General features: G+C 38.9%; 1 protein-coding gene across 5 annotated transcripts in view; it reads left to right on the forward strand.

Moving 5' to 3' along the window:
- Positions 1-21,267, forward strand: part of TOPBP1 (DNA topoisomerase II binding protein 1) — a 78,661-nt gene that overhangs the window by 10,477 nt on the left and 46,917 nt on the right. For all 5 annotated transcript variants that reach the window (XM_028099181.1, XM_028099183.1, XM_028099185.1 and 2 more), the window contains 4 exons: positions 741-904; positions 1,054-1,301; positions 17,268-17,584; positions 18,235-18,407. In XM_028099181.1, coding sequence (XP_027954982.1) covers positions 741-904; positions 1,054-1,301; positions 17,268-17,584; positions 18,235-18,407 — 902 coding nt within the window. The remainder of the gene's footprint in view (positions 1-740; positions 905-1,053; positions 1,302-17,267; positions 17,585-18,234; positions 18,408-21,267) is intronic.

Raw genomic sequence — 21,267 nt, forward strand, 5'->3', positions numbered from 1 at the left:
TGTGTAAAAGGTATCTCAATTTATAGGTAAGAAAATTGGTTTAAAGAGCCTAAGTAACTTATCATGGTCATGTAGTTAATTATTGGCCTCTGAACCAAAATTTAAACCCAAGTTTTCTGAGTTCAGATATGTAAACTCTAGTTTGTTTCTATAATTTAAATTTACAAGTAGTAAGATCTTTAGAATTTAAGAAGCTACCTGCATTTTAGACATGGCTATGCACTAGTATCCAGAAGATAACTGAATTCTAGCTTCTATTTTATTAAAGCCTCACAGTACTTACCAGGTGTCTACTGTGGATAATAATGCTATGGGACTGTGAAGAAGTAATAAAAAATAAAAATTTCAGAATTATTGGGGCGCCTGGGTGGCTCAGTGAGGTAAGCATCTGCCTTTGGCTCAGGTCATGATCCCGGGGTCCTGGGATTGAGCCCCATGTTGGGCTCCCTGCTCAGCAGGGAGTCTGCTTCTCCCCGTCCCTCTGATCCTCTCCCCAGCTCCTGCTCTCCTCGTTCCCGCTCTCCCTCAAATGAATTTAAAAAATCTTTTTTAAAAAAATGTCAGAATTGTTAAAAAAAATCAATTTCAGAATATACTCGATTCTTAATATATTTTAAATGTACACAGAGCTGTCTTATTTACACACAATGCATTTAGATATGTATTTTTAATGTGTTTCTGTTGAGAAACAAACCATCTTAAATGCATTAATCTAAAGTAAATATTTTCTTTCTTTGCAGATCTATCTTTGCGGTTTTAGTGGCAGAAAGCTAGATAAACTGAGAAGGCTTATTAACAGTGGAGGTGGAGTTCGTTTTAATCAGCTCAATGAAGATGTAACTCATGTTATTGTGGGAGATTATGATGATGAATTGAAGCAGTTTTGGGATAAATCGGCCCACAGGTTTTGTCGGTTTTTAATTTAAAGCAATTTTTACTCTGTAATGATTTTTCTTAAAATTGCATATCCATGCAATTATGGAACCTGCATGGCAAGTGAGATGATGGTCTTTATGGTTTAAACTAATATATAATTATGTACTATTTTTGTAGGCCTCATGCAGTGGGAGCAAAGTGGTTGCTAGAGTGTTTTAGTAAAGGTTATATGCTTCCTGAAGAGCCATATATCCATGCTAACTACCAGCCAGTGGAAATTCCAGTTTCAGATCAACCTGAAAGTAAAACAGCTCTTTTAAAAAAGAACAACAGCTTCTCTAAGAAAGACTTGGCTTCTGATGAAAAGCATGAACAAGCTGACGAAGATCTGCTCTCTCAGTATGTAAATAATAACCCAACAGTAGGTAAGAAATAGTTGGTTAGTACTTACAGTCATTAAGAAATGTTTTAGTAGGGCGCCTGGGTGGCTCAGTTGTTAAGCGTCTGACTTCGGCTCAGGTCATGATCCCAGGGTCCTGGGATCGGGTCCCACATCGGGCTCCCTTCTTGGGAGCCTGCTTCTCCCTCTGCCTCTTTCTCTCTCTCTCTCTCTCTCTGTCTCTCATGAATAAATAAATAAAATCTTAAAAAAAAAGGTTTTAGTAGCAGAATACATACACATGTGATTTCTGCCAGGTTTTCTAGATTTTAAGTTAAACCTTTTTCTTCCCTTAGTGTTTTATGTTTGTTACTTTTTCTAAGTAGGCAAGGCCAGGGGATGCTGAACCCTTTGACCCTCTCATCTGTCTTCAATTCACTGGCTCCTCTTTGATCTGTTTTATATACCAGCATCAGTTTGTTAGTGTGAGTTTGTAACAGCATGAACTTTTTTTTAAGATTTTTTGTAAAGATATTATTTATCCATTAGAGCGAGCACATGAGGTGGGGGGACAAAGGGAGAAGGAAAGGCAGACGCCCCGCGGAGCAGGGAGCCCAACGAGGGGCTCGATCCCAGGACCTGGGACCATGACCTGAGCCGAAGGCAGACGCTTACCGACTGAGCCACCCAGGGGCCCGTGTAACAGCATGAACTTATTTTAACCTTATAATTACCTCTTACTTGGTTATTGTGATCTTTAATGCATACAGTGCTGCACTGTGTACCACAACAATGTCGTCTTCTCAAAGTGGGAAGGAAATTTGCCAGTGAAGAGTTGTGAGCAGAATTTCTTCTTATTTAAGAAAAAGTTTTTGTGAAACATTTGATACCTTGAAAAAGATGTCAAGAATAATGTGATGAGTAACCATGTACTACTACATAGGTATTAAAAAAATAGAATATTCCACTATACCAAAAGCCCCCTGTGAGTCTCCATTTTCCTCATAGTTTACATGTATATATATCTATATGCAATATAGATACTCTCATTTTGTGTATATTTTAGCTTACATAGATGACAGATGGTATGTACTTTTTTGCTGCTCGCCTCCAACCATGAGAGATTTTTAATCCAAGTAACTGGTCGAATATACCACAGTTTATCTCTTTGCCCACCTATAGACATTTTTACTGTGTCTCTTTTTTTGCCAGTGCAAACAGTACTGCTGAGATTGTTCTTACTTACCCATGTCTCTGTGATTGCTTGGAGGTTTCTTTACATGTACCTGATACCAAGTTTGGTCTACCCTGTATGGATTAATGACACAGGCGTGTTAAACTCCTCCACTGTAATGGTGGCTTTGACAGTTTCTCCATGTAGGTCTGTCAGATTTAGTTTTTTAATATAGTTTGATGTTTTATTACATGATGATCCTCATTTTCCTAATTTTTTTTCCTTAAAATCTGTTTTGTCTGATATTAATAGAACTGTCCCTGCCTCGTGTGATATGGTATTTATCTGGTATGACTTTTTCTTTAAAACTGCAAATTTGGTCAATTTACATTTATTGTTACTTATTATTTTATACCATCTTAATTTGTGCTGTTTGTCTCATTTTTCTGTGCTTCCTTGTTTAACATTTTGCTTCCTTTTGGATAGCTTGAGCTTGTCCTCTCTCACCCCAACCTCCCAACTTCCTGTCTACCCTCTACTTATGTGGAAGTTACATCTGTTTATATTTCCAGTGATTACTTGGAACTTGAATGGGCATCATAACTTGAAATCTAAAGTTAATCAGAACTTTTATCTTCATCTTGAATAATACAAGAACTTTATAATACTATCTTCAACAGCACTGCTGATCACACCCCCTACATACACTAATATACTCAATTTATGTGATTTGGGCTAATGTTGTCATTGTCTTTTTTAATTGGACAGTTAGACACTTATTGTTCTATATGGTCCATACTTGTTTTGATTTACCATCATGTTTAGTGATTTCTTTGCTTCCCATTCTTTGTTGTTTCTGAGAACTCTCTTCTGGGATCATTTTCTTTCCTCCTATAAAATATATCCTTTAGAAATTCCTTCAGTTTCTGTTAATGTCTTTATTTTTTGCCCTTGTTCTTAAAAAACAGTTATGCTAGGAATATAATCCTAGACGGTTGTTTTGATCTCCCTGAGATGTTAGTTCATTGTCCTGTTTCCATGGCTGCTGGATAAGAAGTCATTCAGTCTCATCGTTATTCTTTTGTAGGAAATCTTTTCTTCTTGCTGTTTTTAATATCTCCTTTTTATTGCTGACGTCCTAGAGTTTTACCATGTACTTGTCCTACTTGGAATTCATTGTGCTTTCTGAATCTAAGGATTAGTGAGGGTTTTGTTTTTTGTTTTTTTTTTATTTTAAAAAAATTTCATCTGTTACCTTTGAATATTGCTTCTTCCCCACTCTATATTCTCTAACCCCCATTAGCTCTTTGTGTGGAACACTTAACCTGCCCTTCTAATTTCATCTTTTTGTCTTTCTGTGATTTATTATGTGTGATTTCTTCAGGATTTCCTTCCACATCACTGTTTGTCTGTTCAGCTGTTGCCTACTGTGGTTAACCCATCCATTAAGTTTTTTATTTCGGTAATTATTTTTTTCAATTCCTAGACGTTCTAGTTCTCTTTATAATCTGTTATTCTATATTCATGTCTTGTTACTTATTTCTTGAAACACATTAAACATACTGCTACATCTGAATGGAGGGGAGGGGTAATTCTCTTTATTGTTAATGGTGCCTAGATTCTTCATGTTTTTCTGATATTGTAAACTCATTCTTATTAGGACTGTGGGAAGTCGAAGAAGCTTGAGGTGAAGCTTGAGCTGAGGGTTTGTTTCTTTAGAAACGGTTCATGTTTAAATCTGCCAGAAGTCTAGGAATTTTCCAACTCCAGACATTTCTCAGTTTATTGGCTGGATGTTTTTTGGACCATCAGGCTAGTGTAAATTTGTACCCTAACCTACTTTGAGGACCAGCTTATGATGACAAATTCTCAGGAGAGATGTTTTTCCCCCTTGACCCAAAGCCAGAGTCAGATGTACTTGTTATTTCCTTTACAGGGTAGGTTTTTGTTATTGTTTGGTTGATTTGGGACTGTATTGTAACTAAAGATATTTATTTCCCTTTAGGGTTTCTGGGTTTGTTTCCTCGGGGTATACTCTGCCCCACCTCTAATTTGTGTGAGACCAAAGACTTGACTCTGTTTCCCTCCATGTGATGTCCTTAAATTCTGAGGGTCTAAGTTTCTGCCAAAACAGATTCAGATTCAGGGTAACCATTGGTTTTAGTGACCACTTAATGCTCTGCATTCATTACTACTACTTCATTTTCAGTCCTTGAGGATCTCGCACTTTCCTGCAAATTCAGCTATGTAGCTATGTATTTGTACTGATGCCTTTAGTATTTTATCCTATATTTTCAAGTACTTGATAGTAAGAGGGTTTCAAATGTCCAGCTACCATATTTCTAGAAGGGAATTTCCAGTATTTCTTTTTTTTATGTTTTGACTTTAATTCCAGTTAACATACAGTGCTGTAGTTTCATGTGTACAATATAGTGACTGAACAGTTCCATATATCACCTGGTGCTTATCATGGCAAGTGCACTCCTTAATGCACATCACCTATGGAACCCATCCCAGCTCCCCCATCCCCTCTGGTAACCATTAGATTGTTCTCTGTAATTAAGAGTCTGTTTCTTGCTTTGTCTCTCTCATTTTTTTTTCCTTTTCCTATTTGTTTTCTTTCTTAAATTCCACATATGAGTGAAATCATTTGGTATTTGTCTTTCTCTGATTTATTTTGCTTAGCATTATACTTTCTACCTTCATCCATGTCATTGCAAATGGCAAGATTTCATTCTTCCTTAGGGCTCAATAATATTCCCCTGTGTGTGTGTGTGTGTGTGTGTGTGTGTGTGTGTGTGTGTGTGTGTACACATAGACCACATCTTCTTTATCCATTTATCAGTCATTAAATATTTGGGCTGCTTCCGTATCTTGGCTATTGTAAATAATGCTGCTATAAACATAGGGGTGCATGTATCCCTTTGAATCAGTTTTTTTTTTCCCTTCATCAGATACATCATTTGCAAATATCTCCTCACATTCCATAGGTTGCCTTTAGTTTTGTTTATTGTTTCCTTCACTGTGCAGAAGCTTTTAATTTTGATGTAGTCCCAATAGTTTATTTTTCTTTTGTTTCCCTTGCCTCCAAAGACCTATCTAGAAAAAAGTTGCTATGGCCTATGTTAAAGAGGTTACTGCCTGTGTTCTCTTCTAGGATTTTTATGTTTTCAGGTTTCAAACTTGGGTCTTTTATCCTTTTTGTGTGTGGTGTAAGGAAGTGGTCCAGTTTCATTTATTTGCATGGTGCTGTCCAGTTTTCCCAACACCGTTTGTTAAAGAGACTGTCCTTTTCACATTGCATATTCTTTCCTGCTTTGTCAAAGATTAATTGACCATATAGTCAATGGTTCATTTCTGGGTTCTCTCTTCTGATCTGTGTGTCTTGTTTTTGTGCCAGTACCATACTTTTTGATTACTACAGCTTTGTAAAATTAACTTGAAGTCTGGAATTGTGGTGCCTCCAGCTTTGCTTTTCTTTCTCAAGATGCTTTGGCTACTGGGGGTCTTTTGTGGTTCCATACAAATTTTAGGATTGTTTGTTCTAGTTCTGTGAAAAATGCTGTTGGTATTTTGATAGGGATTGCATTAAATGTGTAGATTGCTTTGGGCAGTGCAGACAAATGATCCAATCAAGAAATGGATGTCTTCTTTGCAGAAATGTCTGTTCAAGTCTTCTGCCCATTTCTTGATTGGATCATTTGTTCTTTGGGTGTTGAGTTTAAGAAGTTCTTTATAGATTTTGGATACTAGCCCTTTATTTGATATGTCATTTGCAAATATCTTCTCCCATTCTGTCGGTTGTCTTTTGGTTTTGTTGACAGTTTCTTTCGCTGTGCAAAAGCTTTTTATCTTGATGAGGTCCCAATAGTTCATTTTTGCCCTTGCTTCCCTTGCCTTTGACGATGTTTCTAGGAAGAAGTTGCTGCGGCTGAGGTCGAAGAGGTTGCTGCCTGTGTTCTCCTTTAGGATTTTGATGGACTCCTGTCTCACATTTAGGTCTTTCACCCATTTTGAGTCTATTTTTGTGTGTGGTGTAAGGAAATGGTCCAGTTTCATTCTTCAGCATGTGGCTGTCCAATTTTCCCAACACCATTTGTTGAAGAGAGTGTCTTTTTTCCATTGGACATTTTTTCCTGCTTTGTCAAAGATGAGTTGACCATAGAATTGAGGGTCCATTTCTGGGCTCTCGATTCTGTTCCATTGATCTATGTGTCTGTTTTTGTGCCACTACCATACTGTCTTGATCATGACAGCTTTGTAATAGAGCTGGAAGTCCGGAATTGTGATGCCGCCAGCTTTGCTTTTCTTTTTCAACATTCCTCTGGCTATTCGTGGTCTCTTCTGGTTCCATACAAATTTTAGGATTTGTTCCATTTCTTTGAAAAAAGTGGATGGTATTTTGATGGGGATTGCATTGACTGTGTAGATTGCTCTAGGTAGCATTGACATCTTCACAATATTTGTTCTTCCAATCCATGAGCATGGAACGTTTTTCCATTTCTTTGTGTCTTCCTCAATTTCTTTCATGAGTATTTAATAGTTTTCTGAGTACAGATCCTTTGCCTCTTTGGTTAGATTTATTCCTAGGTATCTTATGGTTTTAGGTGCAATTATAAATGGTATCGACTCCTTAATTTCTCTCTCTTCTGTCTTGTTGTTGGTGTATAGGAATGCCACTGATCTCTGTGCATTGATTTTATATGCTGACACTTTAATGAATTCCTGCGTGAGTTCTAGCAGTTTTGGGGTGGAGTCTTTTGGATTTTCCACATAAAGTATATATCATCTGCAAAGAGTGAGAGTTTGACTTCTTATTTGCTGATTAGGATGCCTTTTATTTCTTTTTGTTGTCTGATTGCTATGGCTAGGACTTCTAATACTATATTGAATAGCAGTGGTGATAGTGGACATCCCTGCCGTGTTCCTGACCTTAGGGTGAAGCTCTCAGTTTTTCCCCATTGAGAATGATATTCACTGTGGGTTTTTCATAGATGGCTTTTATGATATTAAGTATATACCCTCTATCCCTGTACTCTGAAGAGTTTTGATCAAGAAAGGATGCTGTACTTTGTCAGATGTTTTTTCTGCCTCTATTGAGAGGATCATATGGTTCTTGTTCTTTCTTTTATTAATGTATTGTATCACATTGATTTATTTGCAGAAGTTGAACCAACCTTGCAGCCCAGTGGGATAAATCCCACTTGGTTGTGGTGAATAATCCTTTTAATGTACTGTTGGATCCTATTGCCTAGTATTTTGGTGAGAATTTTTGCATCCATGTTCATCAAGGATATTGGTCTGTAATTCTCCTTTTTGATGGGGTCTTTGTCTGATTTGGGGACCAAGGTAATAGTGGCCTCATAAAATGAGTTTGGAAGTTTTCCTTCCATTTCTATTTTTTGGAACAGTTTCAGGAGAATAGGTATTAATTCTTCTTTAAATGTTTGGTAGAATTCCCCTGGGAAGCCATCTGGCCCTGGGCTTTTGTTTGTTGGGAGATTTTTGATAACTACTTCAGTTTCCTTAGTGGTTATGGGTCTGTTCAGGTTTTCTATTTCTTCCTGGTTCAGTTTTGGTAGTTGATACATCTGTAAGGAAAGCATCCATTTCTTCCAGATTATCTAATTTGCTGGCATAGAGTTGCTCATAATATGTTCTTAGAATTGTTTGTATTTCTTTGGTATTGGTTGTGATCTCTCCTCTTTCATTCATGATTTTGTTTATTTGGATCATTTTTCTTTTTGATAAGTCTGGCCAGGGGTTTATCAATCTTGTTAATTCTTTCAAAGAACCAGCTCCTAGTTTCGTTGATCTGTTCTACTGTTCTTTTGGTTTCTATTCCATTGATTTCTGCTCTGATCTTGATTATTTCTCTTCTCCTGCTGGGTTTAGGCTTTATTTGCTGTTCTTTCTCCAGCTCCTTCAAGTGTAGGGGTTAGGTTGTGTATTTGAGACCTTTCTTGTTTCTTGAGAAAGGCTTGTATTGCTATATACTTTCCTCTTAGGACTGCCTTCGCTGCATCCCAAAGATTTTGAACAGTTGTGTTTTCATTTTCATTGGTTTCCATGAGTTTTTTTTAATTCTTCTTTAATTTCCTGGTTGACCCATTCATTCTTTAGTAGGATGCTCTTTAGCCTCCATGGATTTGAGTTCTTTCCGACTTTCCTCTTGTGATTAAGTTCTAGTGGTCTGAAAATATGCAGGGAATGATCCCCGTCTTTTGGTACCAGTTGAGACCTGATTTGTGACCTAGGATGTGATCTATTCTGGAGAATGTTCCATGGGCACTAGAGAAGAATGTGTATTCTGTTGCTTTGGGATGGAATGTTCTGAATATGTCTGTGAAGTCCTTTTGGTCCAGTATGTCATTTAAAGTCTTTATTTCCTTGTTGATCTTTTGCTTAGATGATCTGTCCACTTCAGTGAGGGGGGTGTTAAAGTCCCCCACTATTATTGTATTGTTGTCGATCTGTTTCTTTGCTTTTGTTATTGATTGGCTTATATAATTGGCTGCTCCCACGTTAGGGGCATAGATATTTACAATTGTTAGATCTTCTTGTTGGATAGACCCTTTAAGTAGGATATAGTGTCCTTCCTCATCTCTTATTACAGTCTTTGGTTTAAAATCTAATTTGTCTGGTATAAGGATTACCACCCCAGCTTTCTTTTGGTGTCCATTAGCATGGTAATTGGTTTTCCACCTCCTCACTTTCAGTCTGGGGGTGTCTTTGGGTCTAAAATGAGTCTCTTGCAGACAGCATTTGATGGGTCTTGTTTTTTAAACAATCTGGTAGCCTGTGTCTTTAGAGTGGGGCATTTAGCCCATTTACATTCAGGGTAACTATTGAAAGATATGAATTTAGTGCCATGGTATTGCCTGTAAGGTGACTGTGACTGTATATTGTCTGTGTTCCTTTCTGGTCTATGTTGCTTTTAGGCTCTCTCTTTGCTTAGAGGACCCCTTTCGATATTTCTTATAGTGCTGGCTTTGTGTTTGCAAATTCCTTTAGTTTTTGTTTGTCCTGGAAGCTTTTTATCTCTCCTTCTATTTTCAATGACAGCCTAGCTGGATATAATATTCTTGGCTGCATATTTTTCTCGTTTAGTGCTCTGAAGATATCTTGCCAGTCCTTTCTGGCCTGCCAGGTCTCTGTGGATAGGTCTGTTGCCAGTCTAATGTTTCTACCATTGTAGGTTACATATCTCTTCTCCTGAACTGCTTTCAGGATTTTCTCTTTGTCTCTGAGACTCATAACTTTTACTATCAGATGTTGGGGTGTTGACCTGTTTTTATTGATTTTGAGAGGGGTTCTCTGTGCCTCCTGGATTTTGATGCCTGTTTCCTTCCTCACACTAGGGAAGTTCTCTGCTATAATTTGCTCTAGTATACCTTCTTCCCCTCTCTCTCTTCTGGGATCCCAATTATTCTAATGTCATTTCGTCTTACGGTATTGCTTATCTCTCGAATTCTGCCCTCTTGATCCAGTAGTTGTTTCTCTCTCTTTTTCTCAACTTCTTTATTTTCCATCATTTGGTCTTCTATATCACTAATTCTCTCTTCTGCCTCCTTTATCCTAGCAGTTAGAGCCTCTATTTTTTATTGCACCTCATTAATAGCCTTTTTGATTTCAACTTGGTTAGATTTTAGTTCTTTTATTTCTCCAGAAAGGGTTTCTCTAATAACTTCCATGCTTTTTTCAAACCCAGCTAGTATCTTTAAAATCATCATTCTGAACTCTAGTTCCGACATCTTACTAATGTCCATATTGATTAGGTCTCTGGCAGTCGGTACTGCCTCTTGTTCTTTGCGTTGAAGTGATTTTTTTCCGTCTTGTCATTATGTCCAGAGGATAATAGATGAATGAGAGACCAAAATGCTAACAGGGTAACAACGTTCCCAGAAAATATACACTAAACAAATCAGAAGAGACCTGAAACCGGGGGGAAAGAAAGGGAAAGAAAGAAAAAAGAATAGAAAAAGATAAAAACAAACACAAACAAAGCAAAGAAACAGAATATGTTCAGATATGATCAGGCTGGTGCATAGATCAGTGCCACACACTAGATTTGGGGGGTATTTTGGTCTGTTAGAAAAAAGTGCCTCCCAAAATTTTAAAGAAAGAAAACCTTGTATGTCCAAAAATAGGGGTAAGTACGATGAAGGGATGGAATATGACTGTAAAGATGAAAATTATAAAAGATTTTATAAAAGGAATTGGTAAGAAGTTGGTTGAAAAAAGAAGAGGATTTAAAAAAAAGGAGAGAATGTGATCAGGCAGGAGACTAGAACAAAGCCGTACACTAGAGGTTTAGGGTATATTTTGATCTCTTAGAAGAAACTGTACCCCAGAATTTTAAAGAGAGAACAACTTATAAATGTATATCAAAAATAAGGGTGACTACTATGAAGGGATAGACTATGACTCTAAAAATGAAAAATAAAAAGTATTTTTTTAAGAAAGGGATTGATAAGATGTTGGTTGAAAAAGGGAAAAAGAAAAATTCAAAAGAAAAAAATTAACTTTGAAAGACTAAAGAATCAGGGTAAAAAAGCCATGAATTCTATGTGCAGTATTCCCCTAGCGCTGAAGTTCTGCTGTTCTCTTTGATCGGTAAACTGGTCTTGGCTGGCTGTTCTGGCTGATCTTCTGGGGGAGGGGCCTATTGTCGTTGTTCCCAAATGTCTTTGCTGGAGGCGGAATTGCCCCGCCCTTGCCGGGTCCGGGCTAAGTAATCTGCTCCGGTTTGCTCTCAGGAGCTTTTGTTCCCTGCACCTTTCCGTACAGCTTTGGAGGACGAGAGTGAAAATGGTGGCCTCCCAGTCTCCGCCATGGAGGAGCCAAGAACTTGGGGCCCCACCCCTCATTGCGCCCCCAGAGAAAAGCAGTCAATCACTTCCCTCTCCCTGGTCTCCGGCCGCACTCTGTGCTCACCCGGCCTGTGACCAAGCGTTTCTATCTCTGGCACACGACTTGGTGTGGAGTCTCCAAACTCAGCAGACCCCTGCGGTGCGCTCCCACGCCGCTCCTCCTAGGGGAGCAAGGGGAGTCTCCCTGGATCTGCCGCTTGTTGGGTTCCTGCTGGAGGAGCAGTGGCCCAACTATGTCGCCAATCACAGTTTATGGCAACCCCGAGCTGAGAGCCCACTCCTCGGTTCCGTGTCTGCAGCCGGCTTCCCTGCTCTGACACCCGGGAGCTCTGCCACACTCAGGCACCCCTGGTCTTTTTGTGACCCCGAGGGTCCTGAGACCACATTGTCCCAGCGAGGGTTCCACACCCCAGTTAGCCACTGGAGCGACGTCCCTAAGTGGAGTCGACTTCTAAAAGTTCTGATTTTGTGCTCTGCAGCTCTATCACTTACCGGCACTGGCTGATGGAGCCCGCCTCCCCCGCCGTCTGTCTTCCTGAATATCGCCTCAGATTCACTTCTCCGCACGTTCTACCTTCTAGAAAGTGGTCGCTTTTCTGTTCAGAGAGTGGTTGCTATTCTTTTCTTTGATCTTCTGTTGAGTTCGTAGGTGTTCAGAATGGTTTGATCCCTATCCAGCTGAATTCCTGGGACCAGACGAAATCCAGGTCTCCTACTCCTCCGCCATCTTGCTCCCCGCCCCAAGTATTTTGTAGTTCTTAAAGCAAAATTATTTTTGGGAGAGCTTGTTCAATATTAGACTTATCAAGAAGTGTGTGTTGGGCTTCTAAATGAGATCTGTTTGAAAAGGGGGTTCTATTACCCAAATAAATGGAAAGGACTGCTGTAGAACATCTAGCTTATTCTGAGTCACTTAATAACTTCAGGGTTTTATGACAGAGTCTTGACTCTGGGAAAGAAACTGAGGATTGCGGAAGAGAGGTGGGGGGTATGGGGTAACTGGGTGATGGGCATTAAGGAGGGCACGTGATGTGAGCACTGGGTGTTATATGCAACTAATGAATCGTTGAACACTACGTCAAAAACTAATGATGTACTATACGTTGGCTAATTGAATTTAAATAAATAAAAAAATAACTTCAGGGTTTTACTTGCAGTTTGTAAGAACTTAGTATTGCTAGTTTGTTTTTATAGTACTAGTTTAAAGTTCCTTGTGGTTTCCATCTTCCCTCTCACCAGCAGTATATAGACATTAAACGGAGTTGTTTCTTTTGCCTTCTAGGTGTGATTACAAAGTTAATTATAAAGGGAAAAAAACTTTTTATGTTTTATATTAAGAATAGCTATTTTAGGGGCACATGGGTGGCTCAGTTGGTTAAGCAACTGCCTTCAGCTCAGGTCATGATCCTGGAGTCCCAGGATCAAGCCCCGCATCGGGCTCCCTGCTCAGCGGGGAGTCGCCTTCTCCCTCTGTACGCTTCCCCCCTCATGCTCTTTCTCTCTCATTCTCTCTCTCTCAAATAAATAAATAAAATTTTAAAGAAAAGTATAGCTATTTTATTTTTATTTGAGAGAGAGAGTACATGAGCAATGTTGAGGTGGGGAGAGGGAGAAGCAGACGCCCTGCTGAGCAGAGAGCCCAATGTGGGGCTTGATCCCAGGACCCCAAGATCATGACCTGAGCCGAAGGCAGCTGCTTAACCAATTGAGACACCCAGGTGCCCCAAAAATTGCTATTTTAAAAACTACAGGAGCAATAACTATGTTATCGCCTTTGTGTATCCTATCACCTTTGTTTCCATCTAAGCTTATTTATCCTCAGATATCTTTAAAATTATAAATACACTCTTGTCCCTTATTCTCTATAGTATGAAACGGAGGTCAAAGAGTCTCCTGACCTACTGATCACTAAATGCTTTAGATAAAACTGTGCTTCTTTAGAGGGTCAATAAGAGTAATTTAAACACTTGTATGAAGTAGGAAAGTTTTATTTATAAAGATTTATAACTTTTTTTATATGGCAAGGATTAGTTTAAAAATTAAAATGTTAATGTCTTTTGGAGATGAAGATAGAAATAAGAAGATGGCACTTATATAACATAATGTTACGGGCTCTGAAGTCAGACAGCCTTTGGTTTATGTCTCATTTCTACCACTTAACTATATGACTTCAGGCAAGTTACTTAACCTCTTTAAGCCTGAGATTCCCCTTGAAGAAAGAGTATAGATAAACCATAGTGGGGCGCCTGGGTGGCTCAGTGGGTTAAGCATCTGACTTTTGATTTCAGGTCACGTCATGATCTCAGGGTCTTGAGGTCAAGCCCCATGTCAAACTCTGCACTCAGTGGGGAGTCTGCTTCTCTACCTCTTCCCTCTGCCCCTCTCATGCGCAGGTGCGTGATCTCTCTCTCAAATAAGAATAAATAAATCTTTAAAAAAAAAAAGATAAACCAGTAGTATCATCATCATAGTATCACGGGCACTAATTACATACACGTAAAGCACCTCAGCACACTGCCTGTATAGGTGAATAAATGAAGAATCCTTGAATAACTTCCAGGCTTCTTGAGATCTCATAAAGCAGGGCTTGGCAAATTTACTTTGTAAAGGACCGGACAGTAAATACTTTAGTCTTTGTCAACCATGTTTTGTCTCTGTACATATTCTATTTTGTTTGGGTTCTGCTTTTTACAACCATTTAAAAATGTAAAAAACATTCCTTTTTTTTTTTAAGATTTTATTAGAGCGAGTACAAGCACGGGGGCAGGGTGGGGGGAGGAGGGAGGGTTGCAGAAGAAGAGGGAAAAGCAGGGAGCCCAACTTGAGCCTCAGTCCCCGGAGTCCAGGATCGTGACCTGAGCCAAAGATAGATGCTTCATAAAGCCATTTTTTTAAAGATTTTATTTATTTGTCAGAGAGAGAGAGAGCACAAGCAGGGAAAACAGCAGGCAGAGGGAGAAGCAGGCTCCCCGCTGAGCAAGGAGCCTAGTGTGGGACTCAGTCCCAGGACACTGGGATCATGACCTGAGCTGAAGGCAGACGCTTAACTGATTGAGCTATCCAAGTGTCCCCCGTAAAAGCCGTTCTTAACTCACAGGCTGCAGGCCCAATTTGGCTCCTAGGCTGTAGTTAGCCAATCCTTGTACACAGCACCACTAGATTTATCAAAAACTAAGTTTTTACCTTTTTTTTTTAATTTAAACTTTACTTAGTGAACATACAGTGCAATATTGGTTTCAGGAGTAGAATTCAGTGATTCATCACTTAAAACATCCAGTGCTCATCACAAGTGTCCTCTTTAATACGTATCACTGATTTAGCCCATTTCCCTCCATCAACTCTCAGTTTGTACTGTATTCTTAAGAGTCTCATATGGCTTGTTTCCCTTTCTCCTTTTTTTTATTTTCCCTGTTCCCATATATTCATTTGTTTTCTTTCTTAAATTTCACATATGAGTGAGATCATTTGGTTTTTTGTCTTTTTCTGACTTATTTCACTTAAGATAATACCCTCTAGCTCCATTCACATCTTTGCAAATGGCAAGATTTCATTTTTTTGATCGCTGAGTTATATTCCATTGTGTGTGTGTACATATACATATATATGTATATATACATATACACACACGCCACATATTCTTTATTCATTCATCTTTTGATGGACATCTGGTCTCTTTTCATGGTTTGGCTATTATGGACATTGCTGCTATAAACATTGGGGTGCAGGTGCTCCTTCGGATCACTGCATTTGTATCTTTGGGGTAAATGCCCAGTAGTGCAATTGCTGGGTCATAGGGTAGATCTATTTAACTTTTTTAGGAACCTCCATACTGTTTTCCAGAGTGGCTGCACCAGTTTACATTACCACCAACAGTGTAAAGGGTTCCCCTTTCTGTGCATCCTCGCCAACCACCTGTTGTTTCTTATGTTGTTAATTTTAGCCATTCTTGCAGGTGTGAGGTGGTGTCTGAGTGTGGTTTTGATTTGTATTTCTCTGATGGAGAGTGATGTTGAGCATCTTTTCGTGTGTCTGTTAGCCATCGGGATGTCTTCTTTGGAAAAGTTTATTCATGTCTTCTGCCCATTTCATTACCGGATTATTTGTTTTTTGGGTGTTGAGTTTGATAAGTTCTTTATAGATTTTGAATACTAACGCTTTGTCTGATACGTCATTTGCATATATCTTCTCCCATTCTGTAGGCTGCCTTTTAGTTTTGTTGACTATTTCCTTTGCTTTGCAAAAGCTTTTTATCTTGATAAAGTCCCAATAGTTCATTTTTGCTTTTGCTTCTCTTGCCTCCAACAGCGTGTCTAGTAAGAAGTTGCTAGGCCAAAGTCAAAGTGGATGCTGCCTGTGTTCTCCTCTAGGATTCTGACGGTTTCCTATCTCTACATTTAGATCTTTCATCCATTTTGAATTTATTTTTGTGTATGGTGTAAGAAAGTGGTCCAGTTTCATTCTTATGCATGTTGCTGTCCAGTTTTCTTTCCCAACAGTGTTTGTTGAGGAGACTTTTTTCCACTGGATATCCATTCCTTCTTTGTCAAATATTAGTTGACCATATACATGTGGGTCCATTTCTGGGCTCTCTATTATGTTCCATTGATCTATGTGTCTGTTTTTGTGCCAGTACCATACTGTCTTGATGACTACAGCTTTGTAATAGAGCTTAAAATCCAGAATCATGATGCCTCCAGTTATGTTTTTCTCTTTCAGAATTGCTTTGGCTATTTGGGGTCTTCTGTGGTTCCATACAAACATTAGGATTGTTTGTTCCAGCTCTGTGAAAAATCTGGTTGTATTTTGATAAGGATTACATTAAATGTGTAGATTGTTTTGGGTAATATGGACATTTTAACAGTGTTTGTTCTTCCAATCCATGAGTATGGAATGGTTTTCCATTTCTTTGTGTGCTCTTCAATTTCTTTCATAAGTGATCTCTAGTTTTCAGAGTACAGATCTTTTACCTCCTTAGTTAGGTTTATTCCTAGGTATCTTACTTTTGGTGCAATTGCAAGTGAGAGCGATTCCTTGATTTCTTTTTCTGCTGCTTCATTATTGGTGTATAGACATGCAACAGGTTTCTGCACATTGGTTTTATATCCTTCAACTTTGCTGAATTCATGTATTTTAGCAATTTTTTGGGGGTCTTTCAAGTTTTCTGCATATTGTATCATGTCGTCTGCAAATAGTGAAAGTTTGACTTCTTCCTTGCCATTTTGGAGCCTTTTATTTCTTTTTGTTGTGTGATTGCTGAGGCTAAGACTTCCAGTAGTATGTTAAATAGTACTTTTACCTTTTAAACTTCTAGCCTCGAATTGCCAGTGTTTATTGCATATTAGGGACTATATATATTTTGTTACTGACATTTATGTTTTTTTTTTTTTCTAATTATCCATCAGCCAACTTGATTCTGAAATGTAATAGTTGAGACTATTTGCTTGGGTCCTTCATCAGTAGTTCTGTTAAATCCATATTGTAGTAGCTAAGCAGCTGTAAACTCAATATGAAAATTTTAGGAGGTTTTTGAAAGATAAAAAACCATAAAAAGCAATAACCATAATTCTCTTACTATATTTATCAGTTATTTCCACATGAAGGGCTTGACCATTTAGGCCATTACTTCTGTTTTTTCCTTAATGATACTTTCTCAGTTCTGTTGTGAATTAGCAAAACCGGTTTGGGGACTGAGACAGGCCCAGGGAGTTACCAGAGCTTCATAATTTTCAATTAATTGGAGTTTCTAGTATACTAGGAATACCTAGAACAGTGACATGATTGCTGTTGTCATTTCTAATGGAAGATGGAAATAATGACAGTACTCTTGGTAGCCAAGAAGATGGGATGAGTTTGTGTACTTACTGAGCCTTAGTTTTTGTGACTGTGGTCACAGTTCTCAGGCTTCATGTTACCTTTAAGTATAAGATACATTTTCTGCTAGAAAACATTTCTTTTTCTCTTTTAGTTGAAGCTGTGAAGTCTGAACTTGAGCCCTTTAATGACTCTACTCATATTTCTCTGCAAGAAGAAAACCAGTCTTCTGTCACTCGTTGCCTCCCTGATGCTTCTACAATTACTGAAGAAGGTTTATTTAGCCAAAAGAGTTTCCTTGTTTTGGGGTTTAGTAATGAAAATGAATCTAATATTGCAAATATCATAAGAGAAAATGCTGGAAAAATCGTGTCCCTTCAGAGCAGAATTGTTGCTGATTATGCTGTGGTTCCTCTGCTGGGGTGTGAAGTAGAAGCAACTGTGGGAGAAGTTGTCACAAATACGTGGCTGGTAAGAAAACCCTGTAGCAGTTGAAATGTGTTGAAGGATATCAGGCCCTGAGAGTGTTAATGTTTATTTCCTAAGCAATTCAGTTTAGGTAAATTGGCATTTGCGCAAGGTTTAGATTTTGAGTTTAGCAAAGGGAATTGTAAGATAGGAAAATACGCAAGCTTTCTTGGCCCCAATCCTGGCAGAGTAGAGCTTATTGTTTCCCTGGGGCCACAGCAGCAGCATTCCTTCTTAAGATGTTACCCCAGGTCACCTCATACTATTTCAGTCCTCCCTGTTTTCTCACAACCAAAGCATGGGTGCACTTTTGTATTGTTCTTTTTTATTGGCTGAACACTGGTAATTCAACCATTTTTTTTTAACTTTCCAAGAGCTAAGAGGAAAATTTATAAACTAATACTTGGGAAGAAATTAAATTTACCGCAATATTTAGTAATTAAATGGTAAACCTGCCTGATGTTAATATCCTGTGTAATGAATTAATTTTTTTAATATAATGTGAAATGTATTGAGAATGAGCATACACAAGGTTATTTTCAAGTAAAATCGCTTTTCATGTAAACTAAAATTACTGCTACTGTAACCAAACCAGTGTTAACCACTAGTTGCTTATTTCAGGTTGCTGTTCTTGTGTCTCTTGTTTTTAAAAGGTAACTTGTATAGACTATCAGACTTTAATTGATCCAAAGTCAAATCCTCTCTTCATGCCAGTCCCAGTAATGGCAGGAATGACTCCTTTAGAGGGTTGTGTTATTTCGTTCAGCCAGTGTGCAGGAGCAGAAAAAGATTCGTTGACGTTCTTAGCAAATCGCCTTGGAGCAAGGTATGTAGTATTTTTTGTGCACTTGCTATCATGGTGTACCTTTTGACTTATTGGTGAACATTCAAATTGGAATTGAGCTTTGTGATGGCTCAGTACTACTAGATGGATACCTGGCAAAGGTTCAGACCATGGGCCTTAGTGCTTACCTACCAGGAAAGGGAATATGTAAAGCTGATATGAGGGCCATGATTGAATATTGCACATCCAAGCATTATTCCCTTCCATGGGCCATATGGGCAATTTATTCTTTTTCAGTAATGAATACTTGGGAAGGAAAAAAAAAAAGAACTTGAAAATTACTTCCAAAATTCAAATTAGCCCAACCCCTAAGTGAACCTTAGGTGGTAACTGTTCTAAAAGGAAGCAGAAAACTTATATCAGTAAATGTAAATGAAATCAACTTTTATATTTTAAAAAAAAAGTTCTTTTAGATTAGATCTTGAAGCAACACTTAAAATGACTTTAAAGAGACACACCTGAAACAAATTGATTCAGAACATCTGGAAAAAAAAAAGATGGGCAAAGGTATGTCATAGAAATGCAAACAAAAGGAAAGGAGGGGTTGCAATTCTAATGTCAGACAAGTTTGGATTCAAATGCAAAAGCATTAAGTAAGAAAAAGAAGAGCACTGTAAATAGCTAGTCACACTGAAGTTAAAATATATAAATGCCAAAAAGAACATGACTGTCATCCATCAGACGAAAACATTAGGAGATACAAGGTGGAATCAACAGAAATACATTACTTGTAGGAGACTTTAATTTCCATCTTTTATTTCATGAGAGGTCACATAGGAAAACAGGGAAGGATCTAGATTTCAATAGCATAGTCATCTACCCTGAAACAGAAAACATACCTTTTCAAGTGCCTGTAAAACACTAAGAAACATTGCCTATAAAGAAATTGGCCACAAAGAAAAGCTCAGTAAATTCCCTGAAGTAGAAAGAGTACAGACCATACTCACTAATCATGATGCAAAAAGACTAGAATAGTATAAATAGAAAATGAAAAGACCTTATAAACTGGACATTTTAGAACTATTTCATAACTCTTGGTTCTAAGAGGAATTCAAACCCATTTATAAGCCTAGAAATCATTATCAACACAATGGTAATAAGCAATCCCAGTGCCCAGATTGTGATCCTAAAATACCATTTCTGGCTAAAAGAAACTAAAATGTAAAGAAATGATTAATTCTAGGGGGCGCCTAGGTGGTTCAGCCCCTTAGGCATCTGCCTTTGGCTCAGGTCTTGATCCCAGTGTCCTGGGATCAAGTGCCACATTGTGCTCCCTGCTCAGTGGGGAGCCTGCTTCTCCCTCTTCCTCTACCCACCCCCCACCAACTCATGCTCATGCTCACTGCTCTCTCTCTCTGCACTCTCTCTCTCAAATAAATAAAGTCTTTAAAAAAAAAATTAATTCCAGGTCTGGGGCAGAAAAGGTATCAGTGAGTATGGAACATTTTGTCAGACCAGATAGCAAGGACTGCTAAGGAAGTTGTGTCAAAAGGACCTCCACTGGCCAAAGACAGGAAAATTTAAGTATCACTAAAGAGAATAATGGCAGTGGATCCAAACACATCAAATAATGTTTAAATCATGATTTCATAATGACTTCCAAACAAAGCTAATTGGTCATGTTTGAAAGATGCTGGGAAACCAGCCCATTATTTGAAAGCTGTCAGATAAAGTGAAAGGATCAAGTATTTATCCTGCCTTTCCTATGTAATCTGTATCAGAGTACCATAATAATGGATAAGACAGTTTCTCTTTAAGAGGTATTCCAACAAATAAATGAAGAAGGATAGGGTTATAACTCCTAATGAATGAAAACATCTGGGCTCTGAAAATCAGTAATCACATAATAAAAAGGAAAACAGACATTATATGCCTCCTGATGAATAACACACTATCACCTTAAAGTGGCCTTACCAAAATGATAAAACCCCAATATGATGAAGTTTCTAGATTCAACTACTGATTTATAAGAAATAGGAGAATAGGCTCTCTGCTCCTCCCTGTTCGACAGACAGCCGCATCTTCTGGTGCAGTGCCAGCCGCATCCCTGAGACATGATGGTGAAGGTCAGAGTGAACGGATTTGGCCATATTGGGCGCCTGGTCACCAGGGCTGCTTTTAACTCTGGCAAAGTGGGTATTGTCGCCATCAATGACCCCTTCATTGACCTCAACTACATGGTCTACATGTTCCAGTATGATTCCACCCATGGCAAATTCCATAGCACAGTCAAGGCTGAGAACAGGAAGCTTGTCATCAATTGGAAAGTCCATCTCCATCTTCCAGAGTGAGATCCCGCCAACATCAAATGGGGTGGTGCTGGTGCTGAGTATGTTGTGGAGTCCACTAGGGTCTTCACCACCATGGAGAAGGCTGGGGCTCACTTGAAGGGCAGGGCCAAGAGGGTCATCATCTCTGCTCCTTCTGTCGGTGCCCCCATGTTCGTGATGGGTGTGAACCATGAGAAGTATGACAACTCCCTCAAGATTGTCAGCAATGCCTCCTGCACCACCAACTGCTTGGCTCCTCTGGCCAAGGTCATCCATGACAATTTCGGCATTGTGGAGGGACTCATGACCACCGTCCATGCCATCACTGCCACCCAGAAGACCGTGTCCGTCCCCGGGTGTGGCGTGATGGCCAGGGGGCTGCCCAGAACATCATCCCTGCTTCCACTGGCACTGCCAAGGCTGTGGGCAAGGTCATCCCTGACCTGAACGGGAAGCTCACTGGCATGGCCTTCCGTGTCCCCACCCCCAACACATCTATCGTCGATCTGACCTGCCACCTGGAGAAAGCTGCCAAATACGACAACATCAAGAAGGTGGTGAAGCAGGCATCA

This window comes from Eumetopias jubatus, unplaced genomic scaffold (assembly GCF_037043125.1).
Source record: "Eumetopias jubatus isolate StellerSeaLion01/CBP00866 unplaced genomic scaffold, mEumJub1_p1.0 scaffold_1, whole genome shotgun sequence".
NCBI classification, from domain to species: domain Eukaryota; kingdom Metazoa; phylum Chordata; class Mammalia; order Carnivora; family Otariidae; genus Eumetopias; species Eumetopias jubatus.